Source organism: Belonocnema kinseyi, chromosome 7 (genome assembly GCF_010883055.1).
Source record: "Belonocnema kinseyi isolate 2016_QV_RU_SX_M_011 chromosome 7, B_treatae_v1, whole genome shotgun sequence".
Classification (NCBI taxonomy): domain Eukaryota; kingdom Metazoa; phylum Arthropoda; class Insecta; order Hymenoptera; family Cynipidae; genus Belonocnema; species Belonocnema kinseyi.
In genome coordinates this window covers 47,462,774-47,481,278 of record NC_046663.1, presented here as the reverse complement: position 1 = coordinate 47,481,278, position 18,505 = coordinate 47,462,774, and the positions used below count along the sequence as shown (strand labels likewise).

Sequence of the window (18,505 nt, the reverse complement as noted above, 5' to 3'; positions counted from 1 at the left end):
TTAATTTTTGACCAAGAAAATTACTTTTCTACTATAAAAGACGAATTCTCAACAAAATATAAAAATTTGGAAGCGAACAGTGAAATTTTGAAGTTAAAAACACAAACTTTCTCCAAAAACAGCTGAATTTGCATTGAAATAATTACATTTTGAACCAGAAAGACAAAGTTTTAACTTGTACCCATTAAAGAAAATTTTATTCTTGGTCCCAGGCATGAATTTTTTCCCTTCTGTATTCATAAATAGAGTTGTAACCTTTCAGTCGGCATCAATTAATCAATAAATAGATGAATGGAGATTAAATCTAAAGATTAAAATTCTCCAGGGCTCGATATTACCTGCACGCCGCAGGTTTCTCCTTTTTTTCAAATCATATTGGGTACCCCCTGCAATGGATGCGCTGGTCGTGAATAATAAAAAAAAAGAAACTTGAGTTACTACTTGATTAATATACAGAGCGCTGTGAAAAAGATTCGCGCGTTGGCCTCAGGCGAAAACAAACGAGTCGCGTTATTAATTGATTTATAAGACGCCAACTGGCGCTAATTACTCGAGCTGAGAAACTCGAGTTATTACAAAATACTGACCAACTCGATATTTTTTTATTTCATTGCTGAAAAGGTTCTTGGATTTCTTCAGTCCTCATTAATATTGCTCTCTTAATGAAGATATCAACAGAGAGATGAATATTAGAACGGTCCAACATTTTTTAAAATGAATTCTCATGTTTATCCCTCCAGTTTCAGTGAAAAATTCCCGAAATGAACGGTCTTGGATACTAATGGATCCTCGTGGAGAGCTTTATTTAGTGAAGTTTGTTTGTGGGATTTATGAAATAATATGTCTTCGTGAATCTCTTCGCCTGGGGTTATTGCTAGAGAGATTGATTAACGAACTGTGTCTAAGCGGTGTTGCGGAATGAACATGTTACTTGAATAAGCAACGCTAGGATAGGATCGAGTTAGGAACGATTACCTCGACAGGGATTTGTCTTAATGATTGGTTAGACGCTTGGACTTCACCTCAGAGGTCCGGGGTTCGATCCCTGAGCCGGTACCTCTGGAAATTTTTCTATGTGCATTTACCGAGGTTTTGGTGGTTTGGAACCCACCTTAAGCTGTAGGTACCCCCATCGTTTACTTGACTGCAACCCAGTCCGTGAATGATGGGGTAAAACCCAGGCTTTGTCCAATATGTCAGGGCACATTGCTCTCATCAGATCACTTCATTGTATTATAAAAATGCGTCCGTGACTGATGATATATGTATACCGGGACAGCCCCATGTTAAATAATCAAAAATAAAAATCCAACTGTAACCAAAAATGCCTACGACATGTTGGGCAGTAACCATCTTAAGCCTGTGACAAAAATTAATTGTTTAAAACAATTAATTTTTTTGATAATTATAAATTCCCTTCTACATTTTTTCTAATCAACCAAAAAAAGAGTATTCGCAGTCCTCAACAATTCTTTTCACAATTAGCCATGCAATGAGAATAAAAATTGCTTGTTTAATTTCACTCCCACAAATTTGTTTTGTAGGGTCCCGAAAACCCGAGAAAAAAAACTATAAGTGAAAAGTTGGATTTTACGAGTTTTTTGCGCTAACTATTACCTTTTTGCTGTTTCTTTTGGTACAAATGGTTTCTGAGACTTAGAATATTACTTTATACTAATAATTATTACATGTATTAATAAATTGTTTAAATTTTCTTTTTTTTTAAATAATATTATCTTCGACTAATTCTATCTTCTTCTTGCATAGCAATGCTAGATATTTGCGGGTTTTTCCTGCGATTTTCAGCTTTTTCTTGAATTGTTAGTTCTGAACAAATAATAAATTCAGTTCAACAAGTATCATTTTTTTTACAGTATTCCATTTTTTTTTAAATTAAGTATTTTTAATATTTGCTAATGTTTTAAAAATATTAATTTAAACCAAAAAGCCATCTTGCAGTAGAAATGAAACCAAAGGATGGAACAATTAGAAGTAGATGAGACCTCTACAATTTCTGTTTAAATTAAAACACAAAGTTTATTGCAGGAACTAAATAAAAATTTGGAAAAATTTGTTTGTAATTAAATTAAATTGGTCTCATTCAAAGGGTTATTTTTTAAAATCAAGTGAGAAATAAGAGGTAAATGAATAATTTTTTTATTATAGAAAAAGAATATCGAGAAAACAAAGAGATTACTAAACAAAAAGATTCTTTTTGACGTTCATTTATTATTTTTTACAACTAAAGAGACAACGAAAAGATGAAAATTAAAACAAATCGCAATTATGTAGAATTACTTTAAGAGAAACTCGTTGTGAATAATAATAAATTTATTTCACACATTCCTTATTAACTTGCAATAATTATTAACTCACTGTAACTAAAAGGTGCAGAAAAAGTTAAACATATCAGAGAAAATTGCAACTTTCTAGCATTTCTCTAGGAAAAGATAATTGTAAACAATAATAAATTTTTGAAAAGACAAAAAAGTTCAAATTTCCAAAAAAATATCAAGTTCATTGCATTACGCTAAGGGAATATATATTTGTTATAAGCAATATTAAATTGTTTTAACAATTACTTTATCAACTTGCATTAATTATTAAGTCACTCTCACTAAAGTTTGGCAGAAACTTGGAAATTTCAGAGAAAACTGCAACTTTCTAACGTTACTCTAAAATAAGATAATTATAAACAATAATAAATTGTTTAAACCATTATGTTTGTTAGCTTTGATTAATTATCAATTTTCTAGCATTACTCTAAAAAAGGATAGTTTTCAATAATAAGAAATTGTTAAAACAAATACTGTGTTCTCTTTTATTAATTATTGCTGCACTCTAACAGTTCATTATTTATTATTTTTATTAAAATTTGCCAAAAATGTAAGAAGAAACCGCAACTTTATCGCATTATTCAAAGAAGATATTATTAAAAATGATAATCAATTGTTTAAGCAATTATGTTAGTCCACCTAAATTATTAATTACCTCACTCTAATTAAAAAGTGGACAAGTGGAAAATTTCAGAAAAAAAACACAACATTCTTCCATTATTCTAAGAATTATAAATGACAATAAACTCTTTAAACAATCATTTCTAGAGATCATTGAAAAATAAATTAAATTTGATTGATTTTGAAAGGATTCTTACCGATTTCACTGATTTCTAGGGATTTAATTCTTCAAGGATTTCAAGTGATTTCAAAGATTTCTAGGGATTCTAAAGTTTTTTTCTATAGAACTTTAATAAATTAGTTTAATTCGATTTAGATTCGAGGGGTTTCAAATGATTTATACTTCACGGAATAAATTTAATTTAATTACAATTTATTTCTAAGGATTTCACTAATCTAAGCAAAGAAGATTAAGAATTATAGGACCTCCAATTATTTTAAAGATTTGGAGGATTTTACCAATTTCATTGGATTTCAACAGATTTGAACAGATTTCAGGATTTTAATAGATATAAAAGTATTTTCAAGAGTATCGAGAGATTTCAAAAGATTCTATGGATCTCTATAGATTCCCTATGGATCTATGGATCTCTATGGATTCTATGGATATGAGATAATATTCAAGAGATAATATGGATGATAGCTCTAAGAAAGCATCCAGAGGTGACTGTTGTCACCTCCAACGCTCGTGGCCGCTCGTATACGCTCGTATGTTGTATACCTACAACATCATCGCAGGAGGTTTCTACCATCGTATTAAATTATTTGAATTAACTTATAACATTCTAATCTCCTAAGTCACTTGACTTAGTCCGTGGCTATAATGTATAACCGGGTTTACCCAAGTAAAAGTTTAATAAAAACACATAAATAATAATATTCAAGTTATAATAATAATTATTATTATAAGCGTGACTCACTCGATGCCCAGGTTGCTGATCAATCTCTCTAGCAATTACCCCACGTGAAGAGCCTCACAAAGTCATTATGTAAAGTTCTCCCATCAGGCCCATTAGTAGCTATAAATTAAAATAAAATTATAAGAGATTATAAATAATATAAATTATTTTTTGTATTTTCTCTACTTTCTACAATAACTCTTTGAAACTTCTTGAATAATGTTTTCCAATGCAGATTATTCTACAACTGTTTTCTATATAATAATTTTCAATAATGAATTTCCTATAATTCATCAAATATTTTTGTGTCTTGCAATATTTTTCAATCTTTCGCAATCTCATGCAATCTTGCGATCTTCCAATCTAGTGTACACCAAAAACCCGAGTAATTATAACCCCTCGGACTACCATAATGTTTATATTTCGTTATACGATATGAAGATTACAGGACTGATTAAATTTTTTTCTTTCATATTTTTTCGAAAGAGCCAAACAGCAATTTTCTTGAATTGATACCATCAAATTGATTCAGACATATATGAGCTTTCCTCGGTCTCGGAAGGTTATACTTTTGATCGTCCAATATAAAAACGACTCGGATTCGACAGATGGGAAAAAGTTTTGTATGAACGATAACAACGGGAAAACCCTCACAAAAGAGATTTCACGTTCCATCTCTTATCGGATACCATCAACATAATTAGAAACTTCTATTCGAATCTTGATCTTGTATTTTCCTAATTGAAAATAATATCTTTCATTTCTTTTGTTTTTGGTCAATTGAATTTTCCTAGTTTGCAATTCTCTTTTAAACAATCTCGAAGAGTAAATAACCTTTCCATATATTTTTCAATTTATTTTCTATTAAATCTAACAATGTTGTATTATCAAATATGTTAAGTGATTAAAGCTTTTATTCTTGTTTATTTTATTTTTATTTTTATTGTTTTTATTTTATTTTTTATACTTGTGTAATTAATTTTGTTTACCTACTACTAAAAATTACGATTTTTCTGCTTAACAGTTTCGTAAATAAAAATTTCCAGCTATGTAATTTTAATTTATGATAAATATTATTTCTTAACTTTCATGAAGTTCTTGATAAAAGAGAACATGTTTTTGTAATATTGTGAAACAATTATGTTCTTAACATTATACTCCGATATATTTCTGGGAAAATTTTTAATGATTCAGGAATTATTTTAACAGATTAATTTTGATTTTTAATGCCTTCATAATATGTTGAAAAATAAACTAAAAGATTTAAAGAAACTTTCTTAATTTTGCAGGATTTAAGCAAATTTCATGAACACTTTCAGGTTGCTTGAAAGATATTTTGAAAAAAGAAGTTTTCGTTGCAAATAGCCTCTTTTTGATAAAACATCTTTCTTTTAATTCCATAAGAAAAATTAAATTACATTAAGGTTGAAAAATTAACTTTAAAGATTTCAAAAAAGCGGGCAGATTTTTTTTCTTATTTTCATTTACAACAAAATCATTCCAGTGAATATTTTAAAACCTCATAAAATGTTCTTAGAATCTTAAGATAAAAAGCTTAGGGACTATTAAAAAAAAACACACATTTTTCTTATACAAGCAAATGGTTACGATGGTCCCTAAAGGTGGTTGAATAATTTATTATTTATATTTGTATACTTATTCATAGTAATTAATAGTTAGTAAATTATAATGAAACTAGAATTAATTTTTCTTTGAAAATAAAAATAAATTTAGAATGTAGAATGTACTTTTTTGCAAAGATCGGCAATTTAAACTTACCCTCGAATCCGAGTAAAGAAACTTAAAATATACATGTGCTATTCGATATTAGGAATTCGTCCAGCAGAATGACCGAAATCCTCACGAAAAAAAAACACATCTGCGCTGCTGGAATTCGTCTAGATATGCTACACTTTTGTGCAGATGTTAATTTCTTCATCAGGAATTCTTTCTATAACGAATCCACTGATATAGAAATCTTATTTTTCATAAAAATGCAGTTGAATCGTTTCTTCATCAGGACGGCATTATTCCTCTCTATGGTCTTCATTTAGTGTTTTCCCTATAAAAGTAGGCCAACATCGCTACCGTTTTTTCCTATTCGGTCTCGAATTATTCTCGAATTTCAGATTTCGTCAGGAATTCTCAAGTGTATGTCATAGAATTGCGTGGGTAGATGCATAGGTATCGAAAAATTCTCTCTGAGACTGCAAAGTGGACCGTCTCGTTTGTAGTAAAGAAGAAAGCTACTTCTCGTCTTGTGTATTATATTAACATATGCGTATCCGTGTCCGAGAGACAAATGATCGTTATCATAACAACACAGGAATTTCTATCCATGGATGAAACGCTTCGTATGAGTATACATATTTTTTTACCTCACATCATTGAAAAATATATATACGTACATATTCACAAGGGGGATTAGCCGATTAGAAAAGTGAATAGGCACACAAGATCTATAGATATGTGTTTGAAGTAGGTAATTTAAAAAAAAGTAAACAAAATCAGAAATAATTTTCTTTCAATAAAACTTTATTAAGTTATTTTTTTATTTTATTATTTTTATTTTAGGTAGGTAGCACTGCGGTTAAAACCTATTTTTCTATTCCTTTATCATGAGTATGTTACGGACTCATAAAAGTTTTATTCACTAAGGTGGGCTTTATAATCACTGTGTTTATTTAATCGCAACCAGTGGCGATCCGTGGCTGCATCCAACTTTATTAAAATTACTCGAATTTGCCCGAACTTTTGGACGGAGGAGAGGAAAACTGCAGAAATCCAAGTAGCAACTTCACCCGGTTTTCCGTCTGTCGAGTTTGAAAGTCATTCTTCGTGTTTCGACATTTAGTTGAATACAGCGAATACGCAACCTTGGTGTTCATAGCAGATGGTCGCCCATCCGAATGGCATCCACACTAAAAATGGCTTAACATCCGGAATACCTGAAAAGTCTGGAGGACCTAGAAAAATCATATCATTTTGTAAAAATTGCTGTAAATTTTTTAGTCTCACCTATTTCACAGTCTTAATAATATTAATGCTCAATGAAAAAATTAGGAATTTTGAAAAATAAGTTTTGCAGCCACCCTGATATACTCTTCTTGTTAGTAGTTTATTTGTCTATTTCTTTTATATCGTTAAAAATTCAGCAATTTTGTTTAAAAGTCAAACTTTTTGGTTGAAAATTGATTTATTTTGGTAGAAAAATAACTTTTTGTTGCTAATCCATATTTTATTGTTGAAAATACTACTGAAATCTTTCTCGGTTAAAAATGTATTTGTCTTTTTTTAAAATTTGTCTTTTAGGTTTAAAAATTTCATCTTGTCTTTTTTAGTAGAAATTTCATCTTTATTAGATAAGAATGCAACCGCTTGGTTGGAAATCAATATTCTTTGGTTCAGGATTCAACTATTTTGTAGAAAATTCATCTTTTTTTATTGAATTCAACTAATTTTTAATTAATTGGTTGACATTCGTTTTATTTTGATTTGATGAAAATTAATTTTTTTACTGATAATCTAACCATGTGCAATCCTTTGAGATATTTTAAGAACTTTTGGAATATTTCAAATATTTGTTCAATGATTTGAAATCTTTTGGAATCATTCGAAACTATGTAAAATCTTTGTGGAATGTTTAAAAATATTTTTGAATTTCTTTGAAATATTCCCGAAATTGTTGCGAAATCTTTGAAAATCGTTTGGAATCTTTGTGAAATATTTGGGATTTTTGGAATATATGTGAAATTTTGGAATTTCTATGAAATATTTTAATTTGAATCTTTAAAATGGTATATGATAATGATTGTGATAATTGTAATTTTTTTGAATTTATCAATATTTTTCAAAAGCCATTTACATTTGCATTGCTTATTAACTGTACAAGGAATTGTGGATAAATTATTGAGACTTATCGACTTGGAATTTCTTCAAAAATAGAACTGGAATATCTGGAAAAGTCATGAAAATTTGAAACCAGACATCTATATTAACTCGACTATATCTATATTATCAGTAGAAAAAAGGATTTGCAAGACAACGTAATTATTTTGTAATCAAATAATTTAAAATATATCATTTGAATTTTAAATAATTAAATATTTTATTAAATATTTTAATATTAAAATACTGTGTTTGATATTCTTGAAATCTTTAGAAGTCTTTCTGAATTACTTTGAAATCGTTTTGACATTGTTGCGAAATCTTTTGAATCTTCTGAAATCTTCTGAAATGATTTTAAACTTTGCGAAAACTTTGAAATTTTCAAAATCTTTTTGCAATATTTTTAAATTTCTAACAGCTTTTGAAATCTTTGAAATATTAATGAAGTTATTGAAATCTTTGTGAATTCCTTCTATATCCTCTGAAATCTTTGGAGATATTTTGGAATATTTGAAATATCAAAAAATGTTGTGAAATGATTTGAAATCGTTTTGAATTTTCTTGAAACCTTTCTAAAATTTCTACGAAATCATTTAAATATTTTGAAATCGTTGAGATCTTTGTAAAATCTGTTAAACTTTTGTGAAATAATTTGAAATCTTTTAAATCTTTGAAATATTTGGAAATCTTTTAGAATCTTCGAAATCCTTTAAAATATTTGTGAAATGATTAAAATCTTTTTGAATCTTTGAATTATTTGTAACTTTTTGAAAACATTGAAATATTTTGAAATATTTGTTAAATAATTGAAATCTTAGAAAATTTCGTTGAAATATTCTTTAATTTCTTTTAAATCCTTCAAATATTTCTGAAATCAGTTTACCTCTTTGAATTTCTTTGAAATCCTTTTCAATTGTGTGAAATCTTTTTGGAATGTTTAACAATATTTCTGAAATCTTTGATTTTTTTTAAACTTTCTGAAACCTTGAAAATCTGTATAGATCTTTTGAAATCATTGATGACTATGTGAAATGTTTGAAAACTTTGTAAAATGATTTGCAATCTTTTAGAATTTCTTTGAAATATTTTATATTTTTTTCTAAATTTTTCAAAAATCTTTTCGAATTTCTATAAAATCTAAAATCTTTAAAAATCAATTAAATCTTTATGAAATCTTGGAAACCTTTTTAAAATAATTTGAAAACTTTTGAAATTTAAAATAATTTTAAATCTGTGAAATTTTTGAAATCTTTTAAAATCATGTCCATTATCCTTTGATTTTTTTTAGATTTTTTTTAATATTTAAAATCTTTATTAAATTATATGAAATCTTTTTAGTTTTCTTTAAAATAATTCTCAAATCTTTTGAACTCTTTTAGAGTCATTAAAATCTTTGTGAAATCTTAAACAACTTTGGGAAATAATTTGAAGTCTTTGAAATATTTTGGAATTTTTTGAAAGCTTTGAAATATTTTGAAATTTGTGTGAAATCATTGATATCTATGCGAATTTCCTTGAAATATCTGTGAATTTCTTTGAAATCCTTAAAATCTTTCCGAAATCTGTGAAATTCTCTAAAATATATTAAATTGATGTGCAAGCTTTGAAAATCTTTTAAAATTATGTGAATATCTTGGAAATCTTTAAAATCCTTGAGACTAGTAAAAAAATAACTACCTGAAATTTGTTCAATACTGGAAAATTTTAAAAATCCACAAATGTAAAAATAGAACTTTTCTATTACCCCAGTTACTTATATTTTCAGTCGAAAGGACGATTTGCAAAAGAACGTAATTCAGAATTTCTATAGCGAATGAGATAATTGAAATGCTCTTTCAATTTTATTTAAATACTAACATTTTGCGTGCGCACTCAGCCAAGCGCACGCGCGTTTAAATGCGGTGGGAAACCGGACCGAACTGAACCGAAAGCAACCGAGTCGAGCCGAACCGGCGCGTGGCGCCTCCAGAGATCTTGTTGAACCCCCAGTCGCGAGTTGGCCTCCGCGTCAACTGTTGTGTTTGTGAGAGCGTGTTGTTTTTATTTTTGTCCACGTTCGAATGGACGCCGCTTACCAAAATACACAAAGCAAGTGTTTAGATCCCTTTTAATGGCGGCAATCGCGAAAATAATTCAGTGAAACCTTGTGTTCAGCTCCACATCGATTTGGACATCGAGACAGTTTTTGAGGTTAGTTTTGGAGTCTCATGTATACAAAACGCGCAGTGGATATTTGCAACTAGTTGCACAGTGCATGGAAAAAAACAATCAAATTTAGTGATTCGCGATATTCTCACGATGGTGAATTGACAAGTGTTAATTGCCGGTGATTTGACGTTTACCAATTGCCCCAGGATGACGATATTTAAATGTCTTTTTCGAGTGTGCGTTTGGATCGAAGACGATCAGTAAAGGCGCGAGTTATCGCGCGATGATCGTCGGTCATCTGAAAAACGTCAGTAATCAGAAAAATTCCAGTCATCAGAAAAACATCACTCTGGAGTATAAATACTCAAAGTAGATTCAATTACAGTTCATTTCATATATGTTTAGCACCCAGTGCGAATTATTCTTAATTAGCGGTATAATCGCGAGTGTTGTCTGTGAGTTATACTGAGTGTTTCTACACATAATCATGAGTTGGTGATCAAACGGTTTCTTTCAGAGACCAAGTTTGCTTCAAGTGCTTTTGGATGTTACCAGTGAAAATGGAGTGCCGACGGACCAAATGCTTTTTGTTGCTGGTCGCACTTCTAGTTTCAGTTCAAGGTGAGATTTTTAAACTTTCAATCGATGGTTCACAGTCTTTCCCCTGAGCCCACCCTCCCTTTTTTTTGATTTCTCTTTTTTTCCTGTTCTCGAGAAGTACCATATTTTGGAAATTAACTGTAATAAATTAAAATAGTCTGTTCGTGAGGGTTCTGGATTAAAAATTCTTTAGTTTATATTAAAATAACGATTGCCATTATGTTATATATTATTATAACATCAATTATTCTTCGATTAGAAGATTTAAAACTGATTCTAATGATTCGACAAATTTAAGCAGTTTTTAGATGTTAAATTTTTTTGTTTGCATATACCATTCATACAATATTTGCTTATTGTAAAGATTTGTCAACACTTAACAAATCTCTTTCTTTCACTTTTTTTGAATGAAAAAACTTCCTACATGTCATTATTTTGAAATAGATAGAATAGACAATTTCTAGACGTTTTAAATGCAACAACATCAATGAATATATTGAAATTACGAAAGAGTTTTTTTATATATGTCTTAGAAACTAAAATTAATCATTTCTTAAATTATTTAACTCGTTTCAAATATTTTTAAAACTCTTACTATTTAAAAATGTGATGTACTATGAAATTTTAAATAGTTTATGTTTTTAATATTAGAAAATAAAAATCCAGGGATATGAAGCACGCATTTTATTTGAATGTTTTTTTTAGAACAATTTAATGAATAATTTAATTTGTATTCATAGAATTTATAGTAAATATCTACATATTTCAATAGTTTTTTAATGATTTGCTAAGATTTAAAACGAATTTCTGGATAATATAATGAAATAAATAAAATTCCATTTCGAATGATTCTTAAGAATTTTAACAATTTAAATTTAATTAATTGATTACGATTATAAAATTGTCATACAAAATATTGCCATCCGTTAAATTATTAAAATTAGAAACCTAAACTTTTTTTCAAATATATTTCACTAAATAGAATTAATCATTTCTTAAATTATTCAAATCGTTCCAAATATTCTTTAAACTTTTAATATTAAAAATGATATAGTGTGAATTTTGAAATAGCCTATGTTCTGAATATTAGAAATTCAAAATCCAGGAACTAATTATTAAGCAGAATATAGTCAAAACCTCTTCGGAAATACCAGTTGCCATAATTCTCGACCTACATTCAAAAATAATAGTTTTAATGAGATTTGTTATGCACCTAAAGTTCTGAAAGTTCAAATGAACTACATGTGTTTTCTCAATTCTATTTTATCTAGAAATATTGTTTCTACTATCAAATAAAAATATGCTTTATAAGTTTAATTTATAATTGCATCACTGTCAATCTGATGAATCAATTTTTTGGCACTATTTATATTTGAGAAACAAGTTAATAAAAAATGTTCATTTGAATGTTCAGAACTTCAAGCACATAAGATTATTGATCTTCTTTTAGCATGCAATGAGCTATTTTTAATTTGAATTCATGAGCATTAAAGAGCGTTGTTTTCAATTTAAATTCAAAGTATTATTCATTGTGAGGATGAAATAAAAAATCTTGGAAGATATACTTAATTATAGTTATAATATCATGATTTAATTGTTAATGAAGGCATTTTTAAAAGAGGAATTATTCCTGATTATGAAAACGATTTGTAACATATAAAAATTGTTTATTAAATTTTTTTTATGTCTTCTGGGGCTTTTTTATGTCACCGAGAATGGTACTTTAACATTTCAAGTATATCTAGTTCAGAAAAATAAATTTTTTAAGTGTAGGAATTGTTACAAAATTATTTAAAAACTATAATTTCTTGAAAGAAGATTTTTCTTTTTTTTTAAATGTAAAAATAAATGTTTAATCTTTCTCTATGTCCCCTTTTTTGCTCTGTGATCCCGGTTTACCATAAATGACGAACCAATTACGGTATTTGGATAGCCTAGTTTTTTTAGTGTATGAGACACTGCGTAATTTTGTAGCACATGCAGTAAGATTAATATTTTTATACGTATTTTCATGTCTAATTCTCTAAAGTTAGGTCACATACATCTAGAAACATGAGAAAAAAAGGGAAAGCCTAATTTAATTTGGGCCTGAATACATGAATTTTATTCTGCATTGTTGTACGCGCAGTTCTAGGTTATGCGCATTTAAAATTATATGAAAAAGTAGATGCACATATCTTATTCTGTTGAATTTATTTAATTTTTCGAGATAACTAAAATGAATTCTGAAGAATTTAACGGAATCCAACATGATGTTGACTTTTGAACATGGTATTTGAAAAGTCCCATGTTCCAAATTAGAATTTGTTTGAATTATAATAGAAAATTTTGTAAATTAATATCAATCGAATTTTTCGAAATATGTAGATGTAATTTTTACTTTCGAACAGGTAGTTTTCGCAAAGAATTCTGATTTTCACTTTGGAGTCAGGGGATTTCTCAAACGAATTTTAATTTATATTTTAGGAATTTTCTTGAAGAATTACAGTAATATTTTTAGTTCTAACTTTTTGGTTTAGATTAGAGTCAGAAATCGCTGGAAAATGGGCCTTATGTGATTTATGAAAGCCCACAAAGGGATCTTGGGAAATTTAATTAGATCCCTTTTTCTCTCCATGAAATCGTTTTTGTTACATTTAAATGCAAATAAAACAGAAAATTCCATAAACACGCTGCGTAAGAGTTTATTAGTTTTATATGAAAATACCTATGCAATTAATCATTCAAATTTATGTAAATTAACAGTTTTTTATTTATCTCGAAATCGAAAGTCATTAGTTTCTTCCAGGTATCTTGTGAACTACAGCTGGAACTATACACTTTTTTTAGATGTTTTCTGTGTTTAAAAACAAAAAAAATTGCTTGTATTGAATCATAAACAGTTAATATTTAGTTCAGTATAAAGGTTTTTCAAAGAAAAAACCTTTTACTCAAAAAACGTTTGACCTGCAGGCAAAAATGGTGGTCGAATTCGAATTTATACCGAAAAACTACTTAGAAAAAAAAAATATATGTATATATATCTTATTTTGTTGTACTGTGTTATTGTTGCTCGCCAATACATTATTTTGGAATGCTTATTAGTGCCATCGTAGAGGTCATAGTCTTTTGTAAAGATGCGTTATTTTTACTGCATTAAACGCGGATCCCGTCTCACCACAAAAGAACTATTTTTGTCCGGTATACATTTATTCTCGATTTTAGTACAAAAATGGCACACCTGAGAATAATTCATATGATGGCTGGTTAAAGCCAGTGCTTCGATCGACATATCTACACATAATTTATTCAAATCCATACTACGTCCCTAAAAATAACTATATATTTTCTGACATGAATGTGCCATTGTGCACGTCTTGGATTCATAATTGTTTGTGCATATATTAATGACCAATATTATTCCCGTATTATTTTAAACTTATTAAAATTTTCATATTTATGCCATATCGTCCCAAACGCTTTTACGTTATTCAATCTTCATTACGAACTGTACATATATAATTGAATTACAATTCAATTTTTTATTTATTTTATCTATATATAACATTCACAGTTCTCGTTAAAACAAGCAAAATTCTGGTTATGTCTACCCGAATAGAATGTTAAACATGCCCATATTATTAATACATGCTTAAAAATATTCTAAATTTCTGGTTGATCGTTTTCGGTTGATTTAATTAGTTTTTCTTTTAAACTTAACCAGGTATCCTGCTAAGTTCAACCAGATATTCTCGTCCCGAAGATAATTATCTAAACAAGATTTTCGAGTTGTTGCTGCATTCTATTTTAGGAAATCTTCGTGAAAAGTTTTAAAAAAGCATTCACGTATTCAGTTGTCTATGATTCTAACATTGTTCGAGCACACCTGAATAATGTGTGCTTAGTTTAGAAGTATCACCACTATTTTGTGGTGATATAATGGACAATGCATTAAATAAATTGCGAGTCGTCAAGAACTGGACGTTTAAGATAAAAGCATCACTTGACACATTCAACAACACATGTTGGACAAGACATTTCGGGAAACCGACACAATATCGTGCTACTCCTATTACCAAAAATAATAACCAGGATAGTTTAACTTTAACCAGAACTTTTTTTGGAGTGTATAATCTGTATAATATGGTGCAAAATATGCAAACAAACAGAAAACTTAAATTAAGGGCGTCGGGGATTTACATATTTAGTATAACGTCCAAATATCGTTGGAATATATCCATATTCTGAAGATTTATTTTTCCCCATCTTGGCAACTGCAGCCGTTAAGACCGGATTTTTTTGCAGTACACAGTGAGTCCTCTGCACTCTGCTTTTTTATTATCAGAACCGCCATGAAGGGTAACGTCAATGTTTTTTCTTCTGCGAAACCCGAGTGGCCAGAATTCATACTGGTGAGGCGAATCGACGAAGTCGATGTGGGAAGTTCGTAAACTACTTGGTGAAAGATTTCGTCGGTGTTCGGGTGCTGTCAATCCCCGGAACGAGGGAATCGACACTTCCAATTTAAATATGTAAAATACACCCGTAACTCTCCATACCTAAGCTCCTACCATCTCAGCCGCCGTTTCATCGATTTAACTTCTTCTTATTCGTCCCCGTAAGTATCGTCGTACCTGTGAACGTTCAATCAAGCCGTCCAGATCTGATGAGCATAGGTTAATCTTTATGTAAAGCCCATCAACCGAAATTACTTATCGAGTTTCCTCTTTCTCAATTTTGTCGTCTACGCCTTCCGTTATCTAATGATGCTAAAGTGATAAATTAAAAAGAAGTGACACTTGAAAGTTCTTTAACTATATACAATTATTCATACTGCAGTGCTACAGTGCATTCAAATTCTATCTTGTTATGCCTTGCCTCTTACCAAGGTCTGCTGCTAGTCATCTTGGAATCGTTTAGTCCTACGTGCTCCTGGCACTTCGTGTGTAGAATTGTCGTCTTAGGTACACGTCGAACATACACGAGTCGGCATTAATTAGCGAGTAGTCTAATTAAGTCTTTGACCTTTCTTTCTTCTCTTTCGTCCCTGGTACTGTTGCTGTAGTTTGAAGATAGTTAAAAAAAAATTAAGCAAATCATTTGCTTATGCAATCTTTCATTAGCTTAAAATCATGTAGCACTTATTAAGTCGATAATTTGTGACGTAAAATCTTTGCACATGCCGTTATAGTACTTTTTAATAACAATATTGATTTAAAAATTACCTATATAAACTATTGCGTATTCTATATTGGATATCGATTGTTGGTCCATTAATAATTCTAGCCGTAGACGGACTTGTTATTATCAGAGCAAATAATTGCAAAAGCGTCTGTGGCCTTTTTCTAATGCACGCAGTACCCATGTCGTCGAGCGATGTGGTCTTTGGTAAATATTTGTCGTCAAACCAGTACCATGTAGAGTCTAGACTCATACTCCGTTCGTGTGTTTACGCAAGCTCGGTGAAGATATTTAGATTGAATATCTTGACTGACTGAAGAGTTCCAAAGACGCTCCTACTCTTGAAAAACCAAATTTTTTGTTCTTAATCGCTTCGTGTACTATAAAAATGATATTCGATCGGTAATGCGAGGACAGGTATATATAGCTAGTAAAATTGTTTATTTGGTTAATCAAGAATTAAATAAAGTTGGATGTTTTACAACATTTCGTTTCGACTATCAGTTGTTTCGAAACTTTGAACTTTCCAAATACTATACCTATAAATCGAATCGGTTAAACAACGAAGGGAAATCTCAGTTTAACGGAATAATGGTAAGAAAATGATGAAATTCTTCTCGTATAAGTTTTTTATTGCACTCGTCTCACCAAATCAATCTGACCAAAGGGACCTTCTTTTCAATCTTGTGCGAGTACTTTTTATAAGTATAGTTTAGTTTATTACTTTTGGAGAAAATCAGACAAAGTTGATTTCGCTAGTGACAAGGAGTAATAAACCCAACGAGATTTTAGTAATTTCAATCTGGTATCCTCATCACACATATATACTCGTACACTGAAAGTATTTAAGTCTACGAGGGGATCATCCATGTATTTTTGTGCACTAACGAGTATACAGCGTACGCTAATACGCGGACTGAGAAAAGGACTGAGAAAATTAATGACATGTCCACAACGCAACTGTTTGCCCACCACAACATTTTAATCTTTGTCAGTTCGAAGCGAATCGCACGTTCAGTAGGTGGTATAAACCTAGTAGTATTATGAGATATAAAAAAATTGCTTCCCATGACCTCGTCGTGAACTTTTTAGCTGAGCTCATTTATAATTTTTGATGTAGACAAATTTGTGTAAGTCTCTTAACAAAATCTACATTGCAGTTTATTGTTGAAAATCCACCTCTACTAGTTTATTTGTTTTGTTTTATCGCTTTAAAGATTAAGTTTTTATTCGCATGTGATACTTGATGCTTAGATAAATACGAATGCAACAATTTATCCAAATCCGGTAATATATTATATAAGTTCTCGATATTCACTGTGAAACTGGTCCCCATGGGTAAAAGTGCAGGGAGAGTGATTTGTTTTGCCCTAAAATTTCAATGGATAATACGATGTAGTGCAGATACATTGTTTGATGACCATTTACGCCGACAGAGATTTTCACATTAGAACATAGATAGGCAATGAATGACTCGTTCCACATGTGGCGGCAAGGAGGGAAACATGGATATAGATTAGCGGGCGGGGTCGCGTATAGGCCGTAGACCCTTCAATCGGAGCCGCGTAAAGCTTGCCATATACAATTTCCACCCTAATTCAATCTTGACTCTTTCTCCATCATAAACTATGTCCATTGTCGCCTTATGACGACCTCGACTGTCGAGATGATGCAGGAGTATTAGTTACACGCTTTGCGTTCGTATAATGTGCATTCATGCAAAGTTGGCCTGGCATGCGTACCCATCTGTGTTGTGACGCACCATATGCATGCATGGAAGATACGTTAGATATACGAATTACATTATATTAATTAAATGTCAGGTAAATGCACTTACTAATTTGACATTTGACATGTAATGCTGAAATATCACGCATCTGTTCCGAATCCCGCTGGTGTAATTGATCGAATATCTGACGAAACACGAGGGATCACATTTCTAAATGTTACGAAATTGGCAGATATAATAATGATATACCCATAATTCGATCTACGCTTTATTTTTAAAGCTGACGACTCGTGAAAACATGAGAGGCAAAACCCCAACTAATGATAGAAAAGTGGTGTCATGCGATCAGAATGATCTGTCGTCGCCGCGAGGGTTATTACAAGTGAAAAAAAGAAGTACTTATTTATCACAGGTTTTAGACAGAGGGGTGACTGTGCTCTCTGTCTTGAAATATCGCCAGCGCACGCTCTCGACAATTTCATTATGGACGCTTACTCCCAGGAGAGAAAACTTTTAGGCCTTTGTGGCATCGGGCGTTTTTCGTCTTTTTCCTTTGTCAATCATTGAAAATGTATAAAATTTTAATTTTAGATGCTGGCTTCATTGCTAAGATGATAACGCGGAACATTTCTTCCTTGTAAAGCTGATGGGAATTCTGAATATGTTAAATTCCCATTGAGGTGTTGGATGGAAAACTAAAGTTGGTGCCCTACACTCACCGTCTCTTAGGAAGTACATGTTTTTAAACTGGAACTATTATTTTAAAAGAGCATCATCTGTATATACTTTGTATTATAAATACTAATTATAATGAATGCATTCTAAAAAAAAAAAAAAGATTCAAGATTTCTTGTTAAAATGCGTAAGTAGATATATTGTGTAAAACAACCACTTATACATGTTTCATTTGAAATCCTAAGTGAAGTCGGTAGCGTTAAACTTCTCTTCGATTGGGGCACTGATAGATCATAATCACAGGTGTAATGTCGCGACAAGAATTCTAATTAGTTGGTTACTTCCAGAACAACTCATCAAGAATTCTGCGGCAATTGGTGGTAAAGAAGAAATTCTGGCAGTTCGATCACGTAAATACTTAGGTATACACGCCTACCAATACAAATGCC

The 18,505-nt window shown here is 30.4% G+C and overlaps 1 protein-coding gene across 1 annotated transcript in view; it reads left to right on the top strand.

Annotated features, from left to right (window-relative positions):
* The first annotated feature begins 9,759 nt into the window (after nucleotides 1-9,759).
* Nucleotides 9,760-18,505, top strand: part of LOC117176056 (roundabout homolog 2-like) — a 309,064-nt gene continuing 300,318 nt past the window's right edge. Inside the window, exon 1 of the mRNA XM_033366055.1 lies at nucleotides 9,760-10,513. Coding sequence (XP_033221946.1) covers nucleotides 10,438-10,513 — 76 coding nt within the window. The 5' untranslated portion in view covers nucleotides 9,760-10,437. The remainder of the gene's footprint in view (nucleotides 10,514-18,505) is intronic.